The 21248-nt window shown below is 39.8% G+C and overlaps 1 protein-coding gene across 4 annotated transcripts in view; it reads right to left on the minus strand.

The window, feature by feature from the left end:
• Positions 1 to 490: 490 nt before the first annotated feature.
• Positions 491 to 21248, minus strand: part of LOC119648006 (zinc transporter foi) — a 70400-nt gene continuing 49642 nt past the window's right edge. For 3 of the 4 annotated variants that reach the window (XM_038049398.1, XM_038049400.1, XM_038049401.1), the window contains exons 2-7: positions 18995 to 19699; positions 14556 to 14925; positions 14273 to 14442; positions 8925 to 9594; positions 8594 to 8862; positions 924 to 1061 (exon numbers count right to left, since the gene is read on the minus strand). In XM_038049398.1, the coding sequence (XP_037905326.1) occupies positions 924 to 1061; positions 8594 to 8862; positions 8925 to 9594; positions 14273 to 14442; positions 14556 to 14925; positions 18995 to 19558 (2181 nt within the window). In that variant the 5' untranslated portion in view covers positions 19559 to 19699. Of the gene's footprint in view, positions 1062 to 8593; positions 8863 to 8924; positions 9595 to 14272; positions 14443 to 14555; positions 14926 to 18994; positions 19700 to 21248 lie in introns of all 4 variants that reach the window. The other variant, XM_038049402.1, reaches the window with a different exon arrangement.

Consider the following 21248-nt stretch of genomic DNA (forward strand, 5'->3'; position numbering starts at 1 on the left):
AAGTGGTAAGTATTCCAAGTGTTTTGCTCGTTTCATAATCGACTCTTACTACGTTTTCATTTAATCCAATTCTTCTCATATGCACAGCCCAATCAATTTATTTACTACAATATATAGAGTGAAAAAATTACCAGTTTACGAAAAATACTCGACTAAGTATTGTTAAAAGTTCGGTTACGAACCTTAAAAGGATTTCATTTCAAAAATACATTTTGATGCAGTTTAACAGTTTGTGGAGGACAGTGCTTTGTGTTTGTGTAATGTTTGGGGTTTTTAGTTGGAAGCGTGGGAAAATTGATTCGTCATTCACATGGAATGTCCAGTGTGAACCAGGAAACACAACCTTAAAACTACAGCTTGCAGAGAACAATTCCTTATATTCTATTAAGTTTATCATTGTCAACGTCTATTTTATCCGGTTCTTCTTCCGTTCATTTATAGAATACTGAGGAGAGTAATTGAAAAGTTACATAGCGTGTTATTTCCAGAATTTCAATATACTTTTTTATTTCCGTTGCGTAAATCAAATCTAGAATACAATCAAATACAATATTTCATAATTTAATTGCAATATATGAAAACTCTTTAGAACTGCATCACCTAATGTGATTGGATTTGAAACTAACTCCTTTTTTGCATCGTTTTATCTAATCTACGCGGACATAATTTAAGATATTCCATTTGTATTTTCCGCTAATCATTCAGTATCAATTGTTTCACAGTTTGTTACACTTTATTACTTTCCGAAAATAATCAATGCGCTGAAAAAATGAATTTTACAAAGTAATCAAATTTAAGCAAATCGGAATTGGTGTTGCATCGTGGATTAAAAGGATGCCTTTCCGATTAGAATTAAGATCAATATCTGAATAAGTGCGCTAGTAGAAGTGAGTAATCGCCGTGAATGTTTGCTATAAAGCAATTCAAAACATGTTTTTCAGATCGTCCTCGAATAAGGCGATTAGAAGCATCACTCCCAAACCAGTGCACATTCCAAGAATTTGTAAAACACATTGCGAAAGAGCGCATCGTTCGTTGTGCGCCGACGTTAGTTCCGGCATCTGTAAGAAACAACAATAAAGATAATAAGTTTACATTCATGATTAATTGTTAGTCATATATGATTTAAATGATTTAACAAACAAATAATAATAGTATGTGGGGTGAAGTCGGACCAATAGCGGATCGATGAATGGAAGTCGATAGCAATGCATGGTAAACACGTCAATTGACTTTGGCAGCCATTTGTCGAACGCATGGCTGTGTGCTGGGGAGCTCTTTGCTGAAACGGAGGGGTTCATGTGTGCCATTCAGGATGGCGTGGTGGCCACCCGAGCTTATAAAAAGCTCATCATGAAAGAACTGGTGGAGAACGATCAGTGCAGTATGTGTGGTTCAGCGTTAGAGACGTTGGACCATCTCATTTCTGGCTGTACTGTTATGGCACCGGTACAATACATCACCAGGCATAATGCTGTATATAAGGTTATCCATCAAAACCTTGCATATAAGCATGGGCTGATCACGAGAACATGTCCGGTTTACCGATATGAGCCGCAAGCAGTACTTGATAGTTCTGCTTACAGCATGTATTGGGACCGGCAAGTTCTGACTGATCGCCATACTCCACACAACAAGCCTGACGTACTGTTAGTTAACAAGACGGGTCGCTCCGCGTATATTATCGATGTTGCTATCCCCCATAATAGCAACATTGACCGGAAATACGTGGGGAAGAAGGTGAATTATGAGCCATTGGCTCGGGGAATCAAAGAAACTTGGCGTCTCGAGCGGGTGGTTGTAGTTCCCATAATATTGTCAGCTACAGGTATTGTACCTAAATCCCTCATCGCTTCCCTTGATGTCCTGGGACTTTCGCACAGTCTGGTTCAAACCATGCAGAAGTACACCATTACACCATTTTGTATACGTGCTCGATTTTGCGGGGAGTTTTCGACGGATTTTCCCATTAACCTACCACCGGCCACCATCACCAGCTCCCCTTTAGTTTTTAAGTAGGTAGGATCATCCAAGCCTAAACGCACGCTTGGCATTTAGTGCTAGTATTAGGTAAAATCCGGCATCTGTGATAACTCGGAGTAATAATAATCGTTGACGAGAAAATGGATATTGGATCAGGTCCTTGAAGTGTGTTACAGCACTTCATTCAAGACCATGACGGTATATTACAGGTTTACAATACCCTGTAAGAGGCAATGTAGTCAGCATTGCGCTCGTACTAGATTATTACCCTGATCTGACTCAAGTACTCACTCACAGCTGACGTCAAATCACGATACAAATTCCACTGCTACCAGTGAGACTCGACCTGCGACATAAAAAAATGAAATATTATTATGACTCGCTTGGTTGACGACATCAATATCGCTGTCAAGTGCAGGCTGTCTAGAGAGTCTGTTGTATTGCATTATAACAGCGAACTCAGATTACTTTTTGAACAAAATTATCTTCAAATAGTGCCACAGGTTGGTATTGAGAAATGAAAAATTTGTATGTATCTTTCCTCAGAATTTTTTGGCAACTCGAAGTCTGCCTAAAAATGCAGTATTGATTTTGGACAATGCACCTAGCCACCCGTCAGCTAATGAACTTTCAAAAAGACTAGCGACGGGAAAATATGAGCTATTTTTATACCTCCGAATGTTACACCTCTAGTCCAACCGATGAATCAAAATGACATCCAGTTGGTGAAATTGAACTATCACAACAGCTTGTTAAAAAAGTTGTTGAGTTCCACTTCAGAAGACGTTATTAAATTTCTTCGAGAGTTTACTATTTATGACGCCGTCTCTCTTATAGCAAATGCTCGGAACACTTTGTCATCGACCACAATTTAAAACTGCTGGAACAATATACTGAACAGCCTAGAATTTGATGAAAGCGAGGATATCCCTTTAGTACAATCATTCTATCATGAACAAGTTTCATCAGCCAACGAAACATTAAGTTCAATTAAAGGAATTTTCCCTAATGTACGGCACAGTAAATTTTAAACTTTTTTCAAACGTTTAGATTTAAGTCGAGTGATATAGACAGACATCGAGTCGATTCTAATAAGGTTTTGTTTCACACAAAATCTTAATAAAATGCTGAGATTAGGAAAATATTCACCATGCTAAATTCTACCTGATCTCCCTTGGTGACAGGTTCCGGGACAGGCCGACCAGGAAAATGTATTCAATGTCATTTAAAACAAAAATGATCGTGTTGAAATCTCAAAAGTCTCGGAGAAATGCTAGGACGTTCACCTCAGCCAAAGCGGCTGGACGGGCCACGATTCTGTCGAGAAATGGTCACGAGTTCTTGACGCATAGACGGTGTCAGGACATAAGGAAATTGGTCCGAGTAAAATAAATACGTGTCTGCATACCATCACCAGATTGCACGATTCACTTCTTCATCGTATACACTCCACGAACAGGTCGACCTAATGTGAAGAAAGATGCCTTATGACAACGATACAAAGACCTGTAACGTATCTGCTGATGGCTATATCGTTGTTGCGGACGACCTTAATGGTCATGTGAGTGAAAAGGCTGACGACAACAGGTGCCATGGGGGAAAAGGGTTTGGAGCACGTAATGAGGTTGGCGAGCGTATGGTCGATTTTGCGGAACACCATAACCTTGTGCTTGTGAATATATGGTTCATCAAACGATTGTCTCATCTTCCATCATTTTATAGCGGAAACAGTAAAACACAAATCAACTATATCACTGTCACTGACTGCAAAGCAGTTTTCCTACGAGACCATCGCACATCAACATCGACGGTTGATTTCTATCATGCGAATTAAGCCACCGATAAAACATCCTGAGGAACGCACTGCCTGTCACACATTAAATGATGGTGATTTCATAAGAAAAAAGGAATGTCGAAGAATTGTAGAACCAAGTTAAAGACATGATCTACAAAATGGCTTACGCAACCCTTGGGGTCACCATACCAGGTAAGCGGTTCATCAACCGAGATATTTTGAAATGAACGCCCCTACCATAAGCCTCTCGACGATAAAACGCTGGCCAATTGACAAATTCACACGAAAGCGAATCGAGCGGTCTATCTCAAAGATATTTACGATAAATTGGACACTCGGCACGGCGAGAGAGATCTGTACCAACTTGTCAAAAGCCGGCACCAATGCAAACAGGATATCGAACACTTCTGTCGGCGTCATGATAAGAACGCTACTTTGCTTATCGATTGACGGCCAGCCACGGATAAATCCCGGGAATATTTCAAGCAAATTTCAACGAAACAATTTCTCAATCCTCCACTTCCACATGCACTGCATTTGAAGCAATTCTTTCTGTCAGCGCCACTGAAATCGAGAAAACAGTAAAAAGAATGAAATCGAGGAAAGCAACATCGCATCTGAGCGCTGGAAAGCGAAGAGCTAGGACCCAACACTATGGCTCAATGAGTTCTTCAGGAAGATAGAACACCATCTGGCTGGCAAGAAAGCACCACACTTCCAATATGGAAAAACAGAGGTGGTCTAGGAGCAAATGAAAATTACTGTCCGATACGGTTGCTGTCCCACACCATGAAGATTTTAAAAAGCATTTTTGTTAACCGTATTCGCGACATCGTTCAAACAACTGTGCATCATGCGGTGTTTATCAAGAACTGACCGATACACGATGCGCGGTTACTCATCGAGAAACATCGTAAGAAGCATCGCTTTCTATACATTGCATTTCTGGAGCTAAAGAAGGCGTTTAATCGTGCGTCACACGAACTCATCTGGTATGCTCTGTGGCAACACCTAGTACCAGAAGAACTCGTGCGCTGGGTTAAATTGCTTTATCACGATCCAAAAAGTAGAGTCCAAAGTGTGGTGGGCATATCAAAACTGTTTCGTGTTTTTGTCGGTGTTCATCAAGGAAACGCCCTCTCACTTGTGCTTTTTATGGACACTGTTACACGGGACATCCAACGTCAAGCGCCCTTCCCACTGCTCTATGATGATGTGTCTCGTAGTTAAGTTACTTTCAAGCAATTTTTTGAAAAATGGAATGATCGCCTCATGCAACACAGTCTCAGATTGAATCTGAGTTTTTGACGACCGATCCACTGTCAGCGGCATTGATCATCTCCGATCAATGCTATCAGTCAATGGTGAAGACTACGTTATGGAATTGTTTCATGCATAAGTGCAACCTGGATGAAGTGGTGTTCCACAACTGTGTTCTTTGTCCTATGGTTATGAGTGAAGACAATGAGCGGCGTTTCACGATAATGGCGACGAAGATGTTATCTTGGACCAGTGGGGTAACAAGTCCTGAGATGATGATATCCGTGATCGATGTGGGGTGCATCGATCGTAGAAAAACTGCGAAAGGCATCTTCGATGATATGATCATATAAATTGCGCTCGTGAGAATCCACTTGCCAAGACTGGTCCGAATATCGAAGTCGACGGGAAAACACCAAAAGGTAGGCCGAAGCAACGATGACTTGATGCGCTAGATGGTTGCTAGCATCTAGCGTCACCGTTGTCCACAAATCTCTGTCCCTTTTAGTTGACTTTTACGACAAGCAACGAATGATAGATACATATTTTTTTTAACCCCGCTCGGTATTTGGGAGTTAAAAGCGCAACATACCGCCCTTCCGAAGTCCGGAGTCAGACAGCATTGCACGTTACAATATACTTAATATGAAGGTTCATGGGAAGTAGGTATCGGGGTACATTGCAAAGCCCCGTCGACGGTTATACACCTTCATAGCCCTCATTCCTATGTTCAGTCTCTTATTTAAGTAATTCAGGATCACACAAATACTTTACATTGGCGGAATCCGCCATTTTTTGATCAATACCATCATCGACACCAATATCACCAACTTGTCCGTACATGACACAACCTTCCCCGCTTCTGTCGATTCCCACTATCAACCAGATTATCGAAGAGGTGATGTCACCCTGGGCATCTTTCTGGCCACAGCTCTGAAGGACAACAACAACATAAATGAAATCAACAGGCAGCGTGATTCGCCTAACAAAACACGTACTGCCATTTCTCAACAATGACAACTCGGAATACCAGAAGCTGGACGCTTAGGGTGTAAAGGTTTTGTGTTCATCTTATGTGAAGTTTCAAGTTTTTAAATTGAAACGTAGCTAAAAGCCGCCATTCACGTTCAATTCGGTCTGGCAGTTACGCCTGAGCAGTCCGTAGCTGACATGCGGTTGGAATGTAGATGGGATGGAGAATTTCATGTTTGTTTAGGATTTGAGCGTACATTTTGTGGGTGTCTTCATCGCTTATAAACATTTTTTTTTGTAAATGCTCACAAACAAAAATATTTAATATTCTTATCTCAAAGCATTCCTTGTCCAAAGTTTAACTAATAAAGCCACTTGACTTGCCGAATGGCACTTTCAATTCAACTGGCGACCGAGTGCACTGCAGACTCTTTCGACGTAACTGACAGGCCGAACTGAACGTGGATGGCGGCCTTAAAAATGCAAATCCAAGATATACTGATGCACATATTAACGGCATAAATGTGTCCATCCTAAACAAATAAACATTGCCTATTACCGCATACTGATACACATATATATGTATATATTTATGCAACTAAATTGATTGAGCATATGTGAATATTTCCGCTGTTCACAAACAATATATATATATATACATAAATTGAATAACACTGATACTAACGTACATACATATATACAATTAACAAACGGTACCCGTAAACTCCAGTAACACTTACATATACATATGTCTGTTTCGAGTAGTTGATGCTGATATACAACTAACTAAGGTTGTAAGGAACCACTGCTCGTATCAGAATGGGGAAGTATATCATCACTTCAAAACCAACAACCAAATACCTTGGAGTGATGATAGAAGGCCAGGCTGAATTTCAAGCAGCGCTTACAACATTTTTGCACTAAGGTATCTAATGTTAGCATGGTCCTAGCAAGGATGATGCTAAATGTTGGAAGCCCGCGATGCACCTGTAGGCAGCTTATAGCTAGAGTCTCTATACGGCCCTACGCAGCATCAGTTTGGGTGACTGTATTGCGTATCATATATAACGTTCAAAAGATAAGCACAGTTTATAGAAGGACTGCCTTAAATAACTAAATAACTTTATGGATTTAAACTGGACAGCTCACCTGACTGTCCCAGCTGCGACGGTTTTTCGGATGTCTCAGAGCATGTCTTCTTCCATTGTCCTAGATTCGCCGAGGAAAGGAACAGTTTAGAGAAGTTATTGGGAAAAACTGAAGCACCAAAAAGTCTACTTGGGAAAATGCTTTCCTGGCACAAGAACTGAAATTCAGTTAACCACATGATGGAGTGAACTCAGTGCAGGCTAAGAATGGCAGGCGCGGATACGAATACAATCGGGCGAAGGTGGAGGCTAGAACTATGCCCACCCCGCGGCGTAATAGTTTGCGGTGGTTCAGCGAGGAAAAGGTCAGGAGATGAATAAAAATCCCACACGCTAGAAAGTGGGTACAGCGGTCTTTTGATGATTTCCACAGGAAAACAAATTCACATATGAGACTTTAATTCCACCGAGCCCGTATCTGTGATACGAGCAGAACGTAGACGACGAACTAGGACGGAGAGCAAAAAATCAATGGTTTCGAACGCTAGGCAGCAAATACAGAGCGTGTGGACGTCAGAATACTAACACACGCATAGCGGAGTCATCGAAATTTAGTCACGGATTCGCTGAGTAGACAAATCCAGAAACCAGTAAAAATTCGCCTTTAAAATTGAAAACTGAAGCGATATTGACCACTTTTTTCAGGCGTTATTCAACGAAAATTGTTTCGACGCTGATTACTTTTTTCATCGACTTTTAAAATGAATGCAACATGTGGAAACTGGTTGCTTCACTAAAGTGCATTCTCTCACAAGTGCTGCTGTTTTATCGTTGTCAAATTTAATTTTTTAAAATGGTAGCCCTGTAGAGTTTGGTGAAGTTTCAACTGGCTGTAGTTGTTTGTGTGGTTTATCCTGAATAGAGCTCCACCATCGAACCCTACAGCTCTTCCTCCAATATTAGAACAGGAAGGCACCTAAACCAAGGACTTCGTCCCGCAAGAATAGAAAATGTACCAAATTAAAGGTTAGAAAATATCACTCCACTTCAGATAATCAATTTCGATTATTACGCTGCGTTTATGACCAGAACTGAACTAGCTAGTTTTAACGGAAACAAGAATTGTACGCTTCAGGTATGTGTGTAAGAAACTTTGAACTTAGTTTTCCTAAATTTCAACTATAAACATTGGGAAAGCGTATTTTAAAGTATATTTTTACCTTATTCTATGTTTAAAACACCTAGACCTTCTTAAATTAACGAAATTCATACAGTATGTTATGTGCAGTCCAATGCAGAATTATTTTAGAAACATTCCCGCTTTTATTTACCACACAGTTTGGGTTTGTTGAGTGTTTATTTCGCAATTCAGGTGAATTTCTAATGGATGGAGCAATTAGGATTGTATGCTTCGAAATCAAAGGAATTTCATTCTACTTTGATTTTGATTACCTTCACTTTACTGACGAATATCAATAAAATACTGTTTACTTACCATATCTACAAGAGCAATATATAAAAACATTCCAGCTGCACATGCAAATACCCAAGCTGATGCCTCAGGTGTTTCTCCAATTATGATACCCAGTATCATTCCCAAGAAACTCAAAACGGATGATAGAAGATTGTAGTAAACTGCTTGTTTAGCCGTCATTCCAGCTTTGAGCAAAACAGCGAAATCACCCAATTCATGTGGGAGTTCGTGGCAGAAAACCGCTATGGCCGTTGAAAATCCTCCCGCAATGTTGTTAGAAAACGCAGCTCCTAAAGAAATTGATGGTTATTAAAGAAATGTTTATCCATTTAGTACCTATAAAAGAACTCACCAATTGCCATCCCATCGGTGAAATTGTGTAACCCATCACCCATCACAACCATCCAAGCTACTGCACTCAATGATCTTGGGGGAGAATGTACGTGACCATGTTTGTGCGAATGACCATGATGTGAGGATTCATGCTCGCGCAATATAATCGTATATGTCTCTTCTTGATAGGGCCGGACTTTATCCCGATCGCCATCAACGTCAATATTTTGCAGAAGTTTTTGGGCATTCTCATTATGATCGCCATGATCCTTGGTGTCCTTTACAACGTTATTATCGTTACAGGTATTATTGTAAGTATTACAATTGTTTTTCTTCTTGCTAAGGGGTGTACCAGACATAGATTCCCTATTTGATTTCTGGTTATGGTGATGGTAGTGGTCTTCTTTGGTTTCCATTGCTATCTCGTTGTAGCAATATGGGTATGAATTGTATCGATCTTTACACAGTTTATCACCTGCTGTAGAATTATTGATTGAAGCTGAATCGGGATCTCGCATTACTCTCACGCGGGATGATGGCTTCTCTTTTTTCTCGATTTTTTTTCGCCATTCGGCAATCATAGTTAACCCTCGCTCCGTGGCAAAGAAAAATATTATACCGATGACTGCTATCAGACCTTTCCATGCCATGCCGGAGTGATCGTCTTCCATTTCTATGGAAACCATTGCCTGTAAATAAAGAGCTATTATTACTAAATGCAAAAATTTGTTGTTAATTGAAATTTCTATATTTGTTCATCAATCTCTAAGTTTATTGAGAGGTAATTATATACTCAACTTTGAATTTTAGTTCGGTCATGGATGCAGAATTTTATAAAAAATAGAGAAAAAATAACCCCTATCCAAGTAAGTAGGATGCATTATGAAGCTTAATGCCATTGTTGCGAACAATTGACTACTTCAAAAAAAAGGTTTGTCCAAACCCTAATCTGGATAGTTGGAGAGAAGGCATCTCAGGCAATAAACAGAGAAAATTTAGTTTAGATGGCGAACTGAAAGCAAAAAGCAAAAAGATAGGATATAGAGCAGCCTCTGAGCGCTGGTTTCGTACAGAATCTTGATTGCCTATTAGAGTAATTTTACAATACCATACGGAAAGCGTCTGAAGACACAGATATCTAGCGCCGAGGAATATCAAATAGCGATCAACAAAGAAAACAGAGCTTATCGATTAATTGAAGGTTGAGCACAAGCCAACAGACATGGAGAGCTCAAACGATGTAATGAAAATATGTATCTGCAGACGAAAGCTGCTCATTGAAGAAGAAATGCTATTACTTAATGGAAACATAAATAAAAACGACATATAAGCAGGTGGAGACAGTGACACGGAACAAATAAGGCAAGATTACAAACTCCAAACGGCCCCTGTAAGGACGAGGATGGTAACATTATCAGCGACGTAACCAAATTAAAACAAGTCGGAAACCCGGAAGCTCGGCGCTTCAACTATGAAAGATTTTTGTTTATTTGAGTATATTTGAGTGCGGAACTATCCTATTTGTAGCCCGTAATATATATGCATTTAGCATGCCATACTACTCACTTTAGTGTGATATTCATATTTAGTACTTCGGATTGCAGTAAAACAAATTTGAGCCACAGTAACTTTGTTGGGAATGGTACGATTTTGATCAAACTCTAGAATAAACTTAAGAGAGACCCCCGCCCCCTCCGGTTTTATCAAAACTACTAATCCAAACCTTTCATTGGATGCGCAACATGATTATATTCGATGGGAAAAAATTATGCACCCTCTTTTGCATGTATGAGGACTACCCGTCAATCTCAACGTAGAAAGAAAGATGTAACTCACTGCATACCTGGGCGTTCACAGTTCCCACTTTTTGCCAAATTTCAATCGGTATAGCCGTTTCCGAGAAAAGTGTACGTGTGGCAGACAGACAGACGGACATTGAACCGATTTTAACAAGGTTTTGTTTTACAAATAAAATCAAAAAAAGATGCGACCATAACTTTCAACGACGGTGACGCAACAGACCGAATCTTCAATCATTATGGACGATCCAATGAAGAGTATATGCACACCTTCAAATAATGACAAAATACAAAGACCAGAAGATGGTAGAATAGTGCTTACAGTCCAATTTGTAAACTTCTCCTAGCTACCAAACACTGTTGCGTTGAAAATAATAACAAATATGGTCTGATGATCACTGGAGGGGGAATATCAACGAGGGTTCCGTTCCGGACGTGTTCGACAAGGACTAGTTATTTTCGTTGGAACAGTTGGTTAAAAAACGGCATCAACGTGCACCAATTTCGTTGATTTTTACGAAAGCTGTAAATATTATTGTCGGCTAACTGTTCTTATGTGCACATGTCGCATGCAAAATCGCCACAACTGATGACGGACGATAACGACGTGGATATCGGGGCCTAATCCGGTTACTATGCGAAGGAGGTTTACTAAAAATTGCAGCCAGCAGCCAGTGAAAGATAGCTTACAGCCGACGAGTCAAAAACCAAGTTAAAGACCCAAATGCGAAAAAAATCCACTCGAGTACAATTTCGAACAAGAAGACCAGGAAAAAAACTCACTAAGAACGGCAATGAGCGTCACCAAATTCAGGGACGAAAAGAGGGACATACCTACAAGATAATAATACGCAATGTGTTAAAGAACACAATAAAACAAACCAACAGAGGAAAGACTCAACCGACATAGGAGGGACGGCGCGTACACCACGCCTAAGCACGTCAGCCCTCTTGAGAAATTCCCGGGAAGTTAGCATTCCTCCTCCACTCTTCTTAATGTGTGACCTACCCACTGCAACTTCCGCGTTCTATTAAACAGATCCACGAGTATCTGACCTGTATCCCCACCCATTTCTTAATCAGCTATTTTTTGTTGTCGAATTAATGAAAGCTTGGATCTTTTGTGTAACAGAAGTGATCATTTTCCATGTGCTACTTCTACATAGAGAGGACATTGGCGCAAGACAGCATCAACTTGATTTTAATGTTGAGATAGTAGCATTTCCAAATTTTGAATATCAAACGAAATTAAGTTCAATGTCGCTGTCGGTAGAAACAACGCTTCCTAGATATACAAATTCAATAACGCCTTTGATGTTCTGTTTGATGTTGATGCAGATACGAAGAGTGTGGTGACCAGTCAAACTGAGAACCTTGAGTTTGTTGGTATTTATCTTCGGCCTAACTCTGTTTGCCTCGTTTTTCGAATCCAGAGCCTCTCGGCCAAATTGCATGGCTTGGTGAGAGAGTAAGCAGATGTCATCAGCGTAGTCGAGGCCGAGGAACAATCATACCATTCCATTCCCTGGGAACAACCTGAGATTCTCAGGATTTCAAGCCCAAAGATCATGGATAGCGAAGATTATTTTACTTCCATTTGGAGGAGCGGCCATTGAAACATTAAACCTTCTTCTACCGTGGCGTATACTACGCTGCATTTTCCGAAATTTACTACTGTATCGGAGCTCGAGTGCGCAACGCCCGCCAACACTCGCAGCGATCAATTGAGCACTCAATCTCTTGCGTCCATCATTCCGTTTCTATGCTTACGTAGTCAACCAAGCCCCTTCGAGACATTGGCCACAACCTAAGCATTCGTTTTGGCGGGCCAATGCTCATCAATATTGACATACGGATTATTCAAGACATCTACCGTCCGATCAGCAAGATAGTTCTCCTAGCATCAAATCAGCTGTATCATGTAACCGTTCGGTGTTGAACTTGGGGATCGAAGCTTTCTAACCCATTGAGAAACCGAAGGTGCCACAGGCAAAACAAGACAAGCGAATATCGGGTAATTATCCTTTTCAAGGCCAACTCAAATGGCCTTGTGACAGGTTCTTTGTTAGAACAATGTCTCGCTAACGACGTGGAAGCTGCATAAATTTACAAACCTCTCAGCATTATCGTAGCGGTTGCCATAATAGTGTTTTCCCATGACATCTCCGAGCAAAGTGTCGTCGGAACCCATCTTGGAATTCAGACCACTCTTACGAGCGCAATGTCACCGTTAGCAAACATCTCCTTGACTATATTTAGTTATTTGTAGAAAATATCCGTCTCCTTTGTATCGGAAGTTTTCGTTAGTGAGTGGAACTAGTTAGTATCCTGTCCGAAACAGGTTGCATTAGTTTAATGCCGAATTCATCCTTACTTCCGTCAGGCTTTCTGAACTATAATAGCATAATACCGCAAAAAAAGAAGGGTACTCTCCAGCACCCAACCTTCTAACTTAACCCCAGAATGTGCAGCTTGCTGTGGTGGAGATCCTGCTCAAGTTGGAGAAAACGAACATTCTAGGATTCTCGATAGTTGTTGAAGAGCATGCGTACATCCCAATGTTCTTGTGCGATAGCTCAAGGCAGTAACATTTCGAAAATTCCAGATTGTTAACGCATAGTTCGCTCCCAAAGTGTTCGAATAGGAAAACGCGGTCGTTAAACCAAGAGAGGAATTTGTATCCGCGAGCCCAAAACTCAACATAAACTGTAGCGTCATTGCATGCCGACAGGAGCTGCTTCAACAAAACAGAAAGAAGTTTCTTGTGATAAATTTAATTGGAATTCCATAGCATTCAATGGGGGACTTTATTGCAAAGCTGGAGTCAGATAACTCATTTTTTGCGGGATATATGAATTGAATTTGTATTGTATCCAAAGGAATTGGTTATAAAAAATTGAATTTACCAACGAAAATCCGGTCGATTGTGATAGACAGTGAATTTAATTGATTTTTGATGTTGAGCGACGAAGCTCTTGCTATTTATGTTATGCAATTCCCTTTACGGATAACGATAACGCTGCTACAAAAGTTTGCGCAGCAATACAAAAGGAAAAATATCAAAAGGTGATACATACGGGAAAACACCATCAAAAGTACAAAAATTTTACTTTAAACTATAAACTCTGAAATTTTGGTAAAAGATTCGACACATATTTCGTATAATCAAAACTACAAATTTGAAATTAGGACGAAAAGGTTTACACCATACTTAAAGGCAATATTTGAGGTAAATCTGTACACAACCTCATCATTCCAATCTTAACGTATGATGATCATGAGCCTACTTCTTTTTGGACAAAAACTTCTCCAAATATTTTAATAATTTCTGTCAAGGTAAATTGTATTTATCCTTTTTCTATAATTTGTCAGATCATCTGCCATTGAATTTGCTCAACAATTAATACAAGAATAACAAGGAGACATGAAATATCTTTGCACATATATCAAAATTACGTCTTGAAGTTAATCCTTAATCATTTTCTAAGCCAAGTAAAAGTTACTCTCAGAATTATATTATGCTCTTCCCACTATATTTGAATAAATATTACTTAATATCGTTACTTACATGTGGCAGTAAATGCAGAAGTGCATCTCCAGCTAATGTTCCCACAGCTAACGCTACCAAAAATTGTATAATATGCTGGTAAAAATGTCGATCCATGCAAGGAATCACGGCAACCCCTAGCAGTCCTACTAAACTCACTCCAAGGACCGAGATGATTGCATATAACCACACTGTAAATACCGCGAATCATCAGTAAATCCATCTAAACTTAACTATCAATGAATTCATTGCATGCATCGTTCATGGATATGCAATGCGCTATTTTATTACATCGTCAACTTACCGGAAAATCGATTTTCAATTTCAATTAGTTCGTCAATTGGTTTTACGTTGTACTTTGGTATAAGGTCGCTTGCTATGCAACCTGATTTCTCTAATGGAGTTGGTGCTATCAGCTGATACAAAAGTATCGGGCAAATATTGTATAAATCATTGGAATTGACAAAAACTCGTGATTTAACATCATGATCTTCTGTGCGTGGTTTAGTAGCGGTGGTTTCATTGATGACTGTTGTGGTGGTGGAATCATGGGCATGCTCATCATTGTGTTGTCCTCGATTTGAATCTGGATCCTCATGATCGTGCGTTATTATTGGATTGCTTGAAGATGATGTTGGTGATATACGGTTTATAAGTTCTAAACTAGATATACACTGGAATAGAGAAACAGATATTTTAGCTAATTAAGTCATTGATTTCTAAATTGATAATTAAAGTAGGTTCTTTATTGCTTTATCATAGAACATCAATTAAAGTTTTCTAACATCTAACTACTAGGAGATCGCGACGAATGAATTATTATATAATTTCGCTACTTCGAAATTCGGTGAGTGACTTTTGCCTTGAATAGTTTTTATCCGACTATGTTGGTTTGAGAAAACGAAAAAACGAACAAAACAAAAGTTAGATGATTTAACATTAACGGGTGCTGATATCAGAAAATCCGTGAGGATCCAAAGGAGTCAATAAAAACCTTTCACCTATTCACCAGATATCCTTGAGACAGTTTTTGCTTTTGCAAAGATATGACAGAAGCATAACCTTCAAAATTTTGGATAATGCAACAAGCCATTCTGCCCAGTTGTCTGATCATCATCAACGGCGCAACAACCGGTATCCGGGCCTGCCTTAATAAGGAAGACATCCCGGTTTTGCGCCGAGGTCCACCAATTCGATATCCCTAAAAGCTGTCTAGTGTCCTGGCCTACGCTCAATCTTAGGCAGGGTCTGCCTCGTCTTCTTTTTCTACCATAGATATTGCCCTTATAGACTTTCCGGGTGGGATCATCCTCCTCCATACGGATTAAGCGACCCGCCCACCGTAACCTATTGAGCCGGATTTTATCCACAACCGGACGGTCATGGTATCGCTCATAAACTTCGTCATTGTGTAGGCTACGGAAAGTTGTCTGATCTGTATCCTAAAGTATCCCTTGCTTTTCTCCTACCTAACAACATGTTGCGTTTGTAGCCAACCAGGGAATCATATCTGCTTTTAAAATTTACTATATATATCAGAACTTTCTCACAATTATTGGATGCGACTGATATGTAATGCAGTTCATCAGTCCGAGAATATTGGAAGAAATACTAATACAATGTTGCTGATATACAAAAGATAACTTGGGATGAAGTTAAAAGTTCAACTCAGAATGCTGCCTGGAAGCAGGATTACGTAAATCAGAGAATAAAAGGAAAAGGGTGAGAATATATGCGGCTTGTGGATGTTGTAGAGGAAACGGAGTTGGAATTGCCACCAGAATTGTCTCTTATTGCGTCGAGTAATGATAAACCCACAGGCGGAAATGAAGTTGATGACGAAAGTTCAATGGGAAAATAATTGACCTTAAAAACATTATTTGAGTTCCTGAAGTCAGTCGTACGCCAAACACCTCTAGATATAGACTCAGACTTTCAAAGATAGTTCCTTATAAGGAACTAAACCTAGCCAGAGGAAATAACAGAAAGCAAATAAGATAAGCCACTCAAAGTATTCCCTGCTAGACGATCTATGGGCTAGTAACCTACAAATTTCGAAACTCGAAATGTCTATAACGCTTCGGATAGTTTGAGTCATAACTACCATGAAACTCCCACAAGGAGGCCAACCACAAAAAACAGGGCCAAGAAAACATATCCAGAAAATGAGTCTCATTGCAGACTCTGGTCCGATATTATGTCGAAGAATGCTTTCTACTAGCAACTGCATGCGGTTCAAAAGAAGCTTTTTAAAGGTGAAATAAGGATCGTGATGGGTGATCTGAATGCCAAGGCTCTGACACACTTTAGCTCGAACATGCAAAGGGGAAGCACGTTCTTGGTGACCATTACAATAATGGTGGGAGGTTTGTGAATCTTTACAGCTTTCATCACCTTGTCATTTGTGACGACACCGTACGGGCAATCAGATTGACCACTTTGGGTTCATCAGTAGATTAAGGAGCTGTCATCTTTCGCAGTCCTGCTGCGCCACAAGCTCCGCCTTCTGTGAATGAAACGACTAGTCACCGTTACATTCTTGACGGTGTTCCTGAATAACTATTCACCACCACGTGTTGAGAGCAATAATTGGAAGAATATCTGCGTGCTCTATACCACCGGAAAGATAATAGCTAAAATAATTTCGGAACGTATCGAGGAACACCTCGAAAGATTGATCCACAGGATATCAGGCTGGTTTCCGCTTCGGATCCTCTTGTATTGACCACATCAACACCCTCCGGTAATTCTGGACAAACTAATAGTTATTATTGGAGTGATATATGATGACGTTCTTCATCCTACCTTGGCTGGATGACACATAGGTCTTCAAGGGCCTACGGCATCTTTCCTTAAATACCACCGCTATACTCATCGAGTCATGGACCTTGCCTAAAAGGCTCTGGATTTTAAAGATAAAGGTAAGCAAGCAAAAAGCAAAGTTCTCAGTCTGACGGGTCATCATATATTTTCTATCTACATTATTGGGCAGAGCATCAAAGACATTGATCAATTTGTACATCTAGTCGCTTCTGCCGGCGCTGGCACCGAACTTGATGCCGTGCGTGCTTGCCCCGCTATGCCATCATCGGGGGGTGACTGAACCACTGACGGCGTTGCAGCTGAGCTCTAGAAAGCGATAAGCTAGAACCCAGAGCTCTGATTCAGTGAGTTCTCCAATGGGGAGGGTGTAAGAGTACCTTCCATTTTGAACGCATTATTGATAACCGCATTCCTTACATTGTTAAAATAATCGTAAACCAAAGCGGAAACTACTGACGCAATAGACGCTGCCCGGTTAATCATAAAGAAACACTATGAGAAGCATCACGCTTTACATTGCTCATCTAGTACGTTTTGAAGCCCGCTTAGTGTCAGAGGAACTTGTGCGCTCTGCTGAGATCCTAAGAGTAATGTTTGAAATGCACCAGATATATTAAAACCGCTTGGTGTTTCTGTCGGTGTTTATTAAGCATGCGACTTTGATGAAACGGTCTTGCGCAACTGATATTCTTTGTGATCGACGCATCATCCAACGTTTTATTTCCAAAATTGACCACAGTGTCGTCCGCTGTGTTGCCTTCTATGGTTCTGGGTGCTGGTCCCACTAGCAAGGATTTACCCGGCATTTAATTTGAGCTGATGAGAATTCACTTGCCAAGACAGACCCAATCATTGAAAACGACCAAAAGAGCGGCCGAAACAACGATGGTTCATGACTCCACCCAGATCAAACCCATAACATTGTACAATCCAGTGCAAACCAAAGGGGTTTTAATGGTTGCTTCTGATTTTTTTGCTTTGCGGCAACGATGCCGCCCCACCGCTCACATAAACGCCAACCCCTCGATAGGACTGGTTTTGGATAATTAAAAAAGGCTTGTAATTTGCATTGCAATTATTGCATGATGATTAGTTCTGGGAAATTTATGATAATATATGACATACCTTTGCGCCTCACCTCAATTGCCTTTAGGCGCAATAAACTCAAACATCATTTCTTGCCCTGAAAAAGACCAATTACGGCCGGGACAGTCAAGTTGGTGAAGGCAAAATGTAACTAAATATTCTGGTTGGAAGTTTCAAACTTAGAAATCGTACCTTCTGGCATAGGTGCTAGATAAACCTTGAATCTACTTGTGCCGATGCGGTACTTACACCCAGCTTTGGCTGGTATGACCGAAATGACCCCCGTAATTAATCCCGGTTGTGCTCGACGACGACACCCGAATATGACCGCATGGCCTGGAGTTACATAAGACTCTTTGGAATTTTATATTTGCGCGGAAAAAACTCATGAATAACTTCGGCTAACAACTGTTCAAAGATTTGCGTACATTAGGCACATGTTTTTTTTCTTTATGCAACTTGCGCGGTACCGGCAATAGAGTACTCATGTTTGGAAATATGTTTCCTGACATTTTTGAGGTCTCAATCAGCACACTTTGGATGCGGGATAATTATTTTCAAGTGTGAATAGTATATGTGTATATGTGAAACTTTGTACCTCCAAAATTGAACAATTTTAAACTTCATAAATACTGAATTATAAATCTGTTTTCCTTAGAAGAACATGTAGTCTTTAACAATTCCCTTATCGAAATGTAAAATTAAACACCGACTCATGACCGATATTCCATAAACTTTGGACCATCAAGAAATCAACAAAATTTAATTGTCAGCGAAAAAATCTATTGAAATTTCAATAGACTTTATAATTGAATGGAATGAAATTTAATTTACCGAATCATTCACCGTTGACGATGTTATTGCTTCCATTTCTGATGCCTTTGAAGCCTTAATTGCTGTCTCGTCTTCTTGAACTCGATCCTCAATCAAATTATACAATCTTAAATGTGTGAGCATTTTTTCGAACCCATTCAAATCCATAGTTCTACCTTCCGTATCACCAAACTGCTGGAAGATTTTCTTTAAGAAATCCCTGGAAATTATATTTCCTGGTGCATTTGATGATTCTTCTTCGTCATGGCTATGATGATGATGATGATGTGCATGTCTTTTGCTGCGATTTTTTGCTTGACTCTCATTAAGGGTGGATTTCGTTCGTCCTCTTGGTTTTCTGTAGGCATTTTCTATTCGCAATACATCACTGGAGCTTAATTTACTATTCAAAATTTCTTCATTAATTGAATTTGGATTGTTGCTGCTGCCATGGTTGGTTGGGCTTTCAAGTTTTGCTAGATTCGACTTCGTTGTTGGGTTGGAATTATCTAAATGCTCTTTGCATGGAAGATGCTCGGCACATAGTAAACATACAACGCAAACTGCCATTAAATGGCGTGCCATTTTTATACGTGAATTTGATCCTCTGATTGGTTTAAGTTATTCAAATAAGAAGCTCTTTAAAAGAGCTTATTGATTCTCCTGACACCTCCGACCTTCACAGGCTGATCGATTCCTGCCCATTTATTTTTATGGTGGAATAATCTGAAAATAAAACGAAAAATATGGATTAGTTTTGGGTTGTTACAGGCACACTCATAGTTTTCATTTTGAAAGAATTAAAGCCAAATGTACATTCCGATATTAAAAGGTTGTTATGAAAATAAATATCAGTAAAAAACTTCCAATAGTATATGACCCGCCACAGGAAATAAAAAAAAATCCATTTAGTGAACCATTTTTAGGTAGTTCACAAGGACTAGTGTAAACGTCCTTCAAATAGAAAGTGCAAAGGGATATTAAAGCATTAATCAAAAGAACAATTTCCAGCACCGGTTGTACTAGCAAAGTTAACAATGGCGATGTTTACATAATCGTATCAATAAATTACAGAACACGAACGTGCTAAAACTCCTGAAAGTTCCAAATTATCCTCAAACTTTTTCTCTTCTCTAACAAGTAAATGCCATAAATTACCCTGAATAATGATACGTGTGCGATGGATATTGATCAAACCCGGGTGAAGTCAGGAAGTAGGACTGGAAGCAATTACCTAGTTCTCATTGCGAAAAAAATATTGGTTTTAAAAAATCAATTCTAGTCATTTTGAACGCATGCAAGCGTTGTTGGTACTAACCAGTGTCAATACGAAGTTATTTTTCCGGATAGAAAGCATTTCATTCTGTTACCTAAAAGGTCACGCAAGGTGCGTGTAAGGAATAAATATGCAAGACGCAAAACAGACAAACACGAGTGGAGGTGACATTGCCCTTGCACGTTGTGACATTCAAAATATTAGTTTTATTGATTATTGTACGGGAAAAGTGTTCCCTTTTCGTTTCCAAGTCATCTTACAAATATTTGTAGAAATGGTCATAAACATTAGGATTTAAGCAAATAATTTCTTAATGGAATTCCAATGTTTACTGGTAAAACGTGACTCTGACAATTAGCGGAAACTTGGGAGGACAATGCAAACATTGGAAAAAATCGAGGTCTCCTGTGTTTATCTGGTCCAAAGCACAAATATTTCATTTTTATGGAAATGAACAGCGCAACCCTCAATAAATGTGGAAACAAGTTAGCTAGTATTACAGCAGCATTGTAGTTCTAGGAGAAAATGCACTTTAATGTGCATCACTCTTATTTTAGAGGGAAAAACGCTAACGATATAGGAACTCGCTTCAACTGGAATCTACTAAAGGATTATGATAGGTGGGAGACGTTTGATTTGGTATGGCGGCCTGTGAAGAAGACTCCATACCTTCCTGTCAAAAAACCTGGAACGAGAGTCCACGGAAATTGGTTTGAGTTGACGAAATTTTCTTTGCTGATCTTAGTCCGTAGACACTCAGCAACTAAGGTATCCCCATGGCCGTAGAGAGAAAATTCGGCCCGCGGTGCAAATTATTTAAGCCCCCATAGTATTCCTTTACTTCATTAAGTCTGTATTCCGAGCCCGGTGGCTCCCTACCTTCTCTTACCCTCTCGTCAGGAATTTCACTACGTATTCAGTAAGGTCGGCATCGATTGCATATTTTAGAAGTTTTGTAGGAGAATTGCTGTACTTTTTACTGCACTTCCACGGTTTAGA

This window comes from Hermetia illucens, chromosome 2 (assembly GCF_905115235.1).
Source record: "Hermetia illucens chromosome 2, iHerIll2.2.curated.20191125, whole genome shotgun sequence".
In the NCBI taxonomy this organism is placed as follows: Eukaryota; Metazoa; Arthropoda; class Insecta; order Diptera; family Stratiomyidae; genus Hermetia; species Hermetia illucens.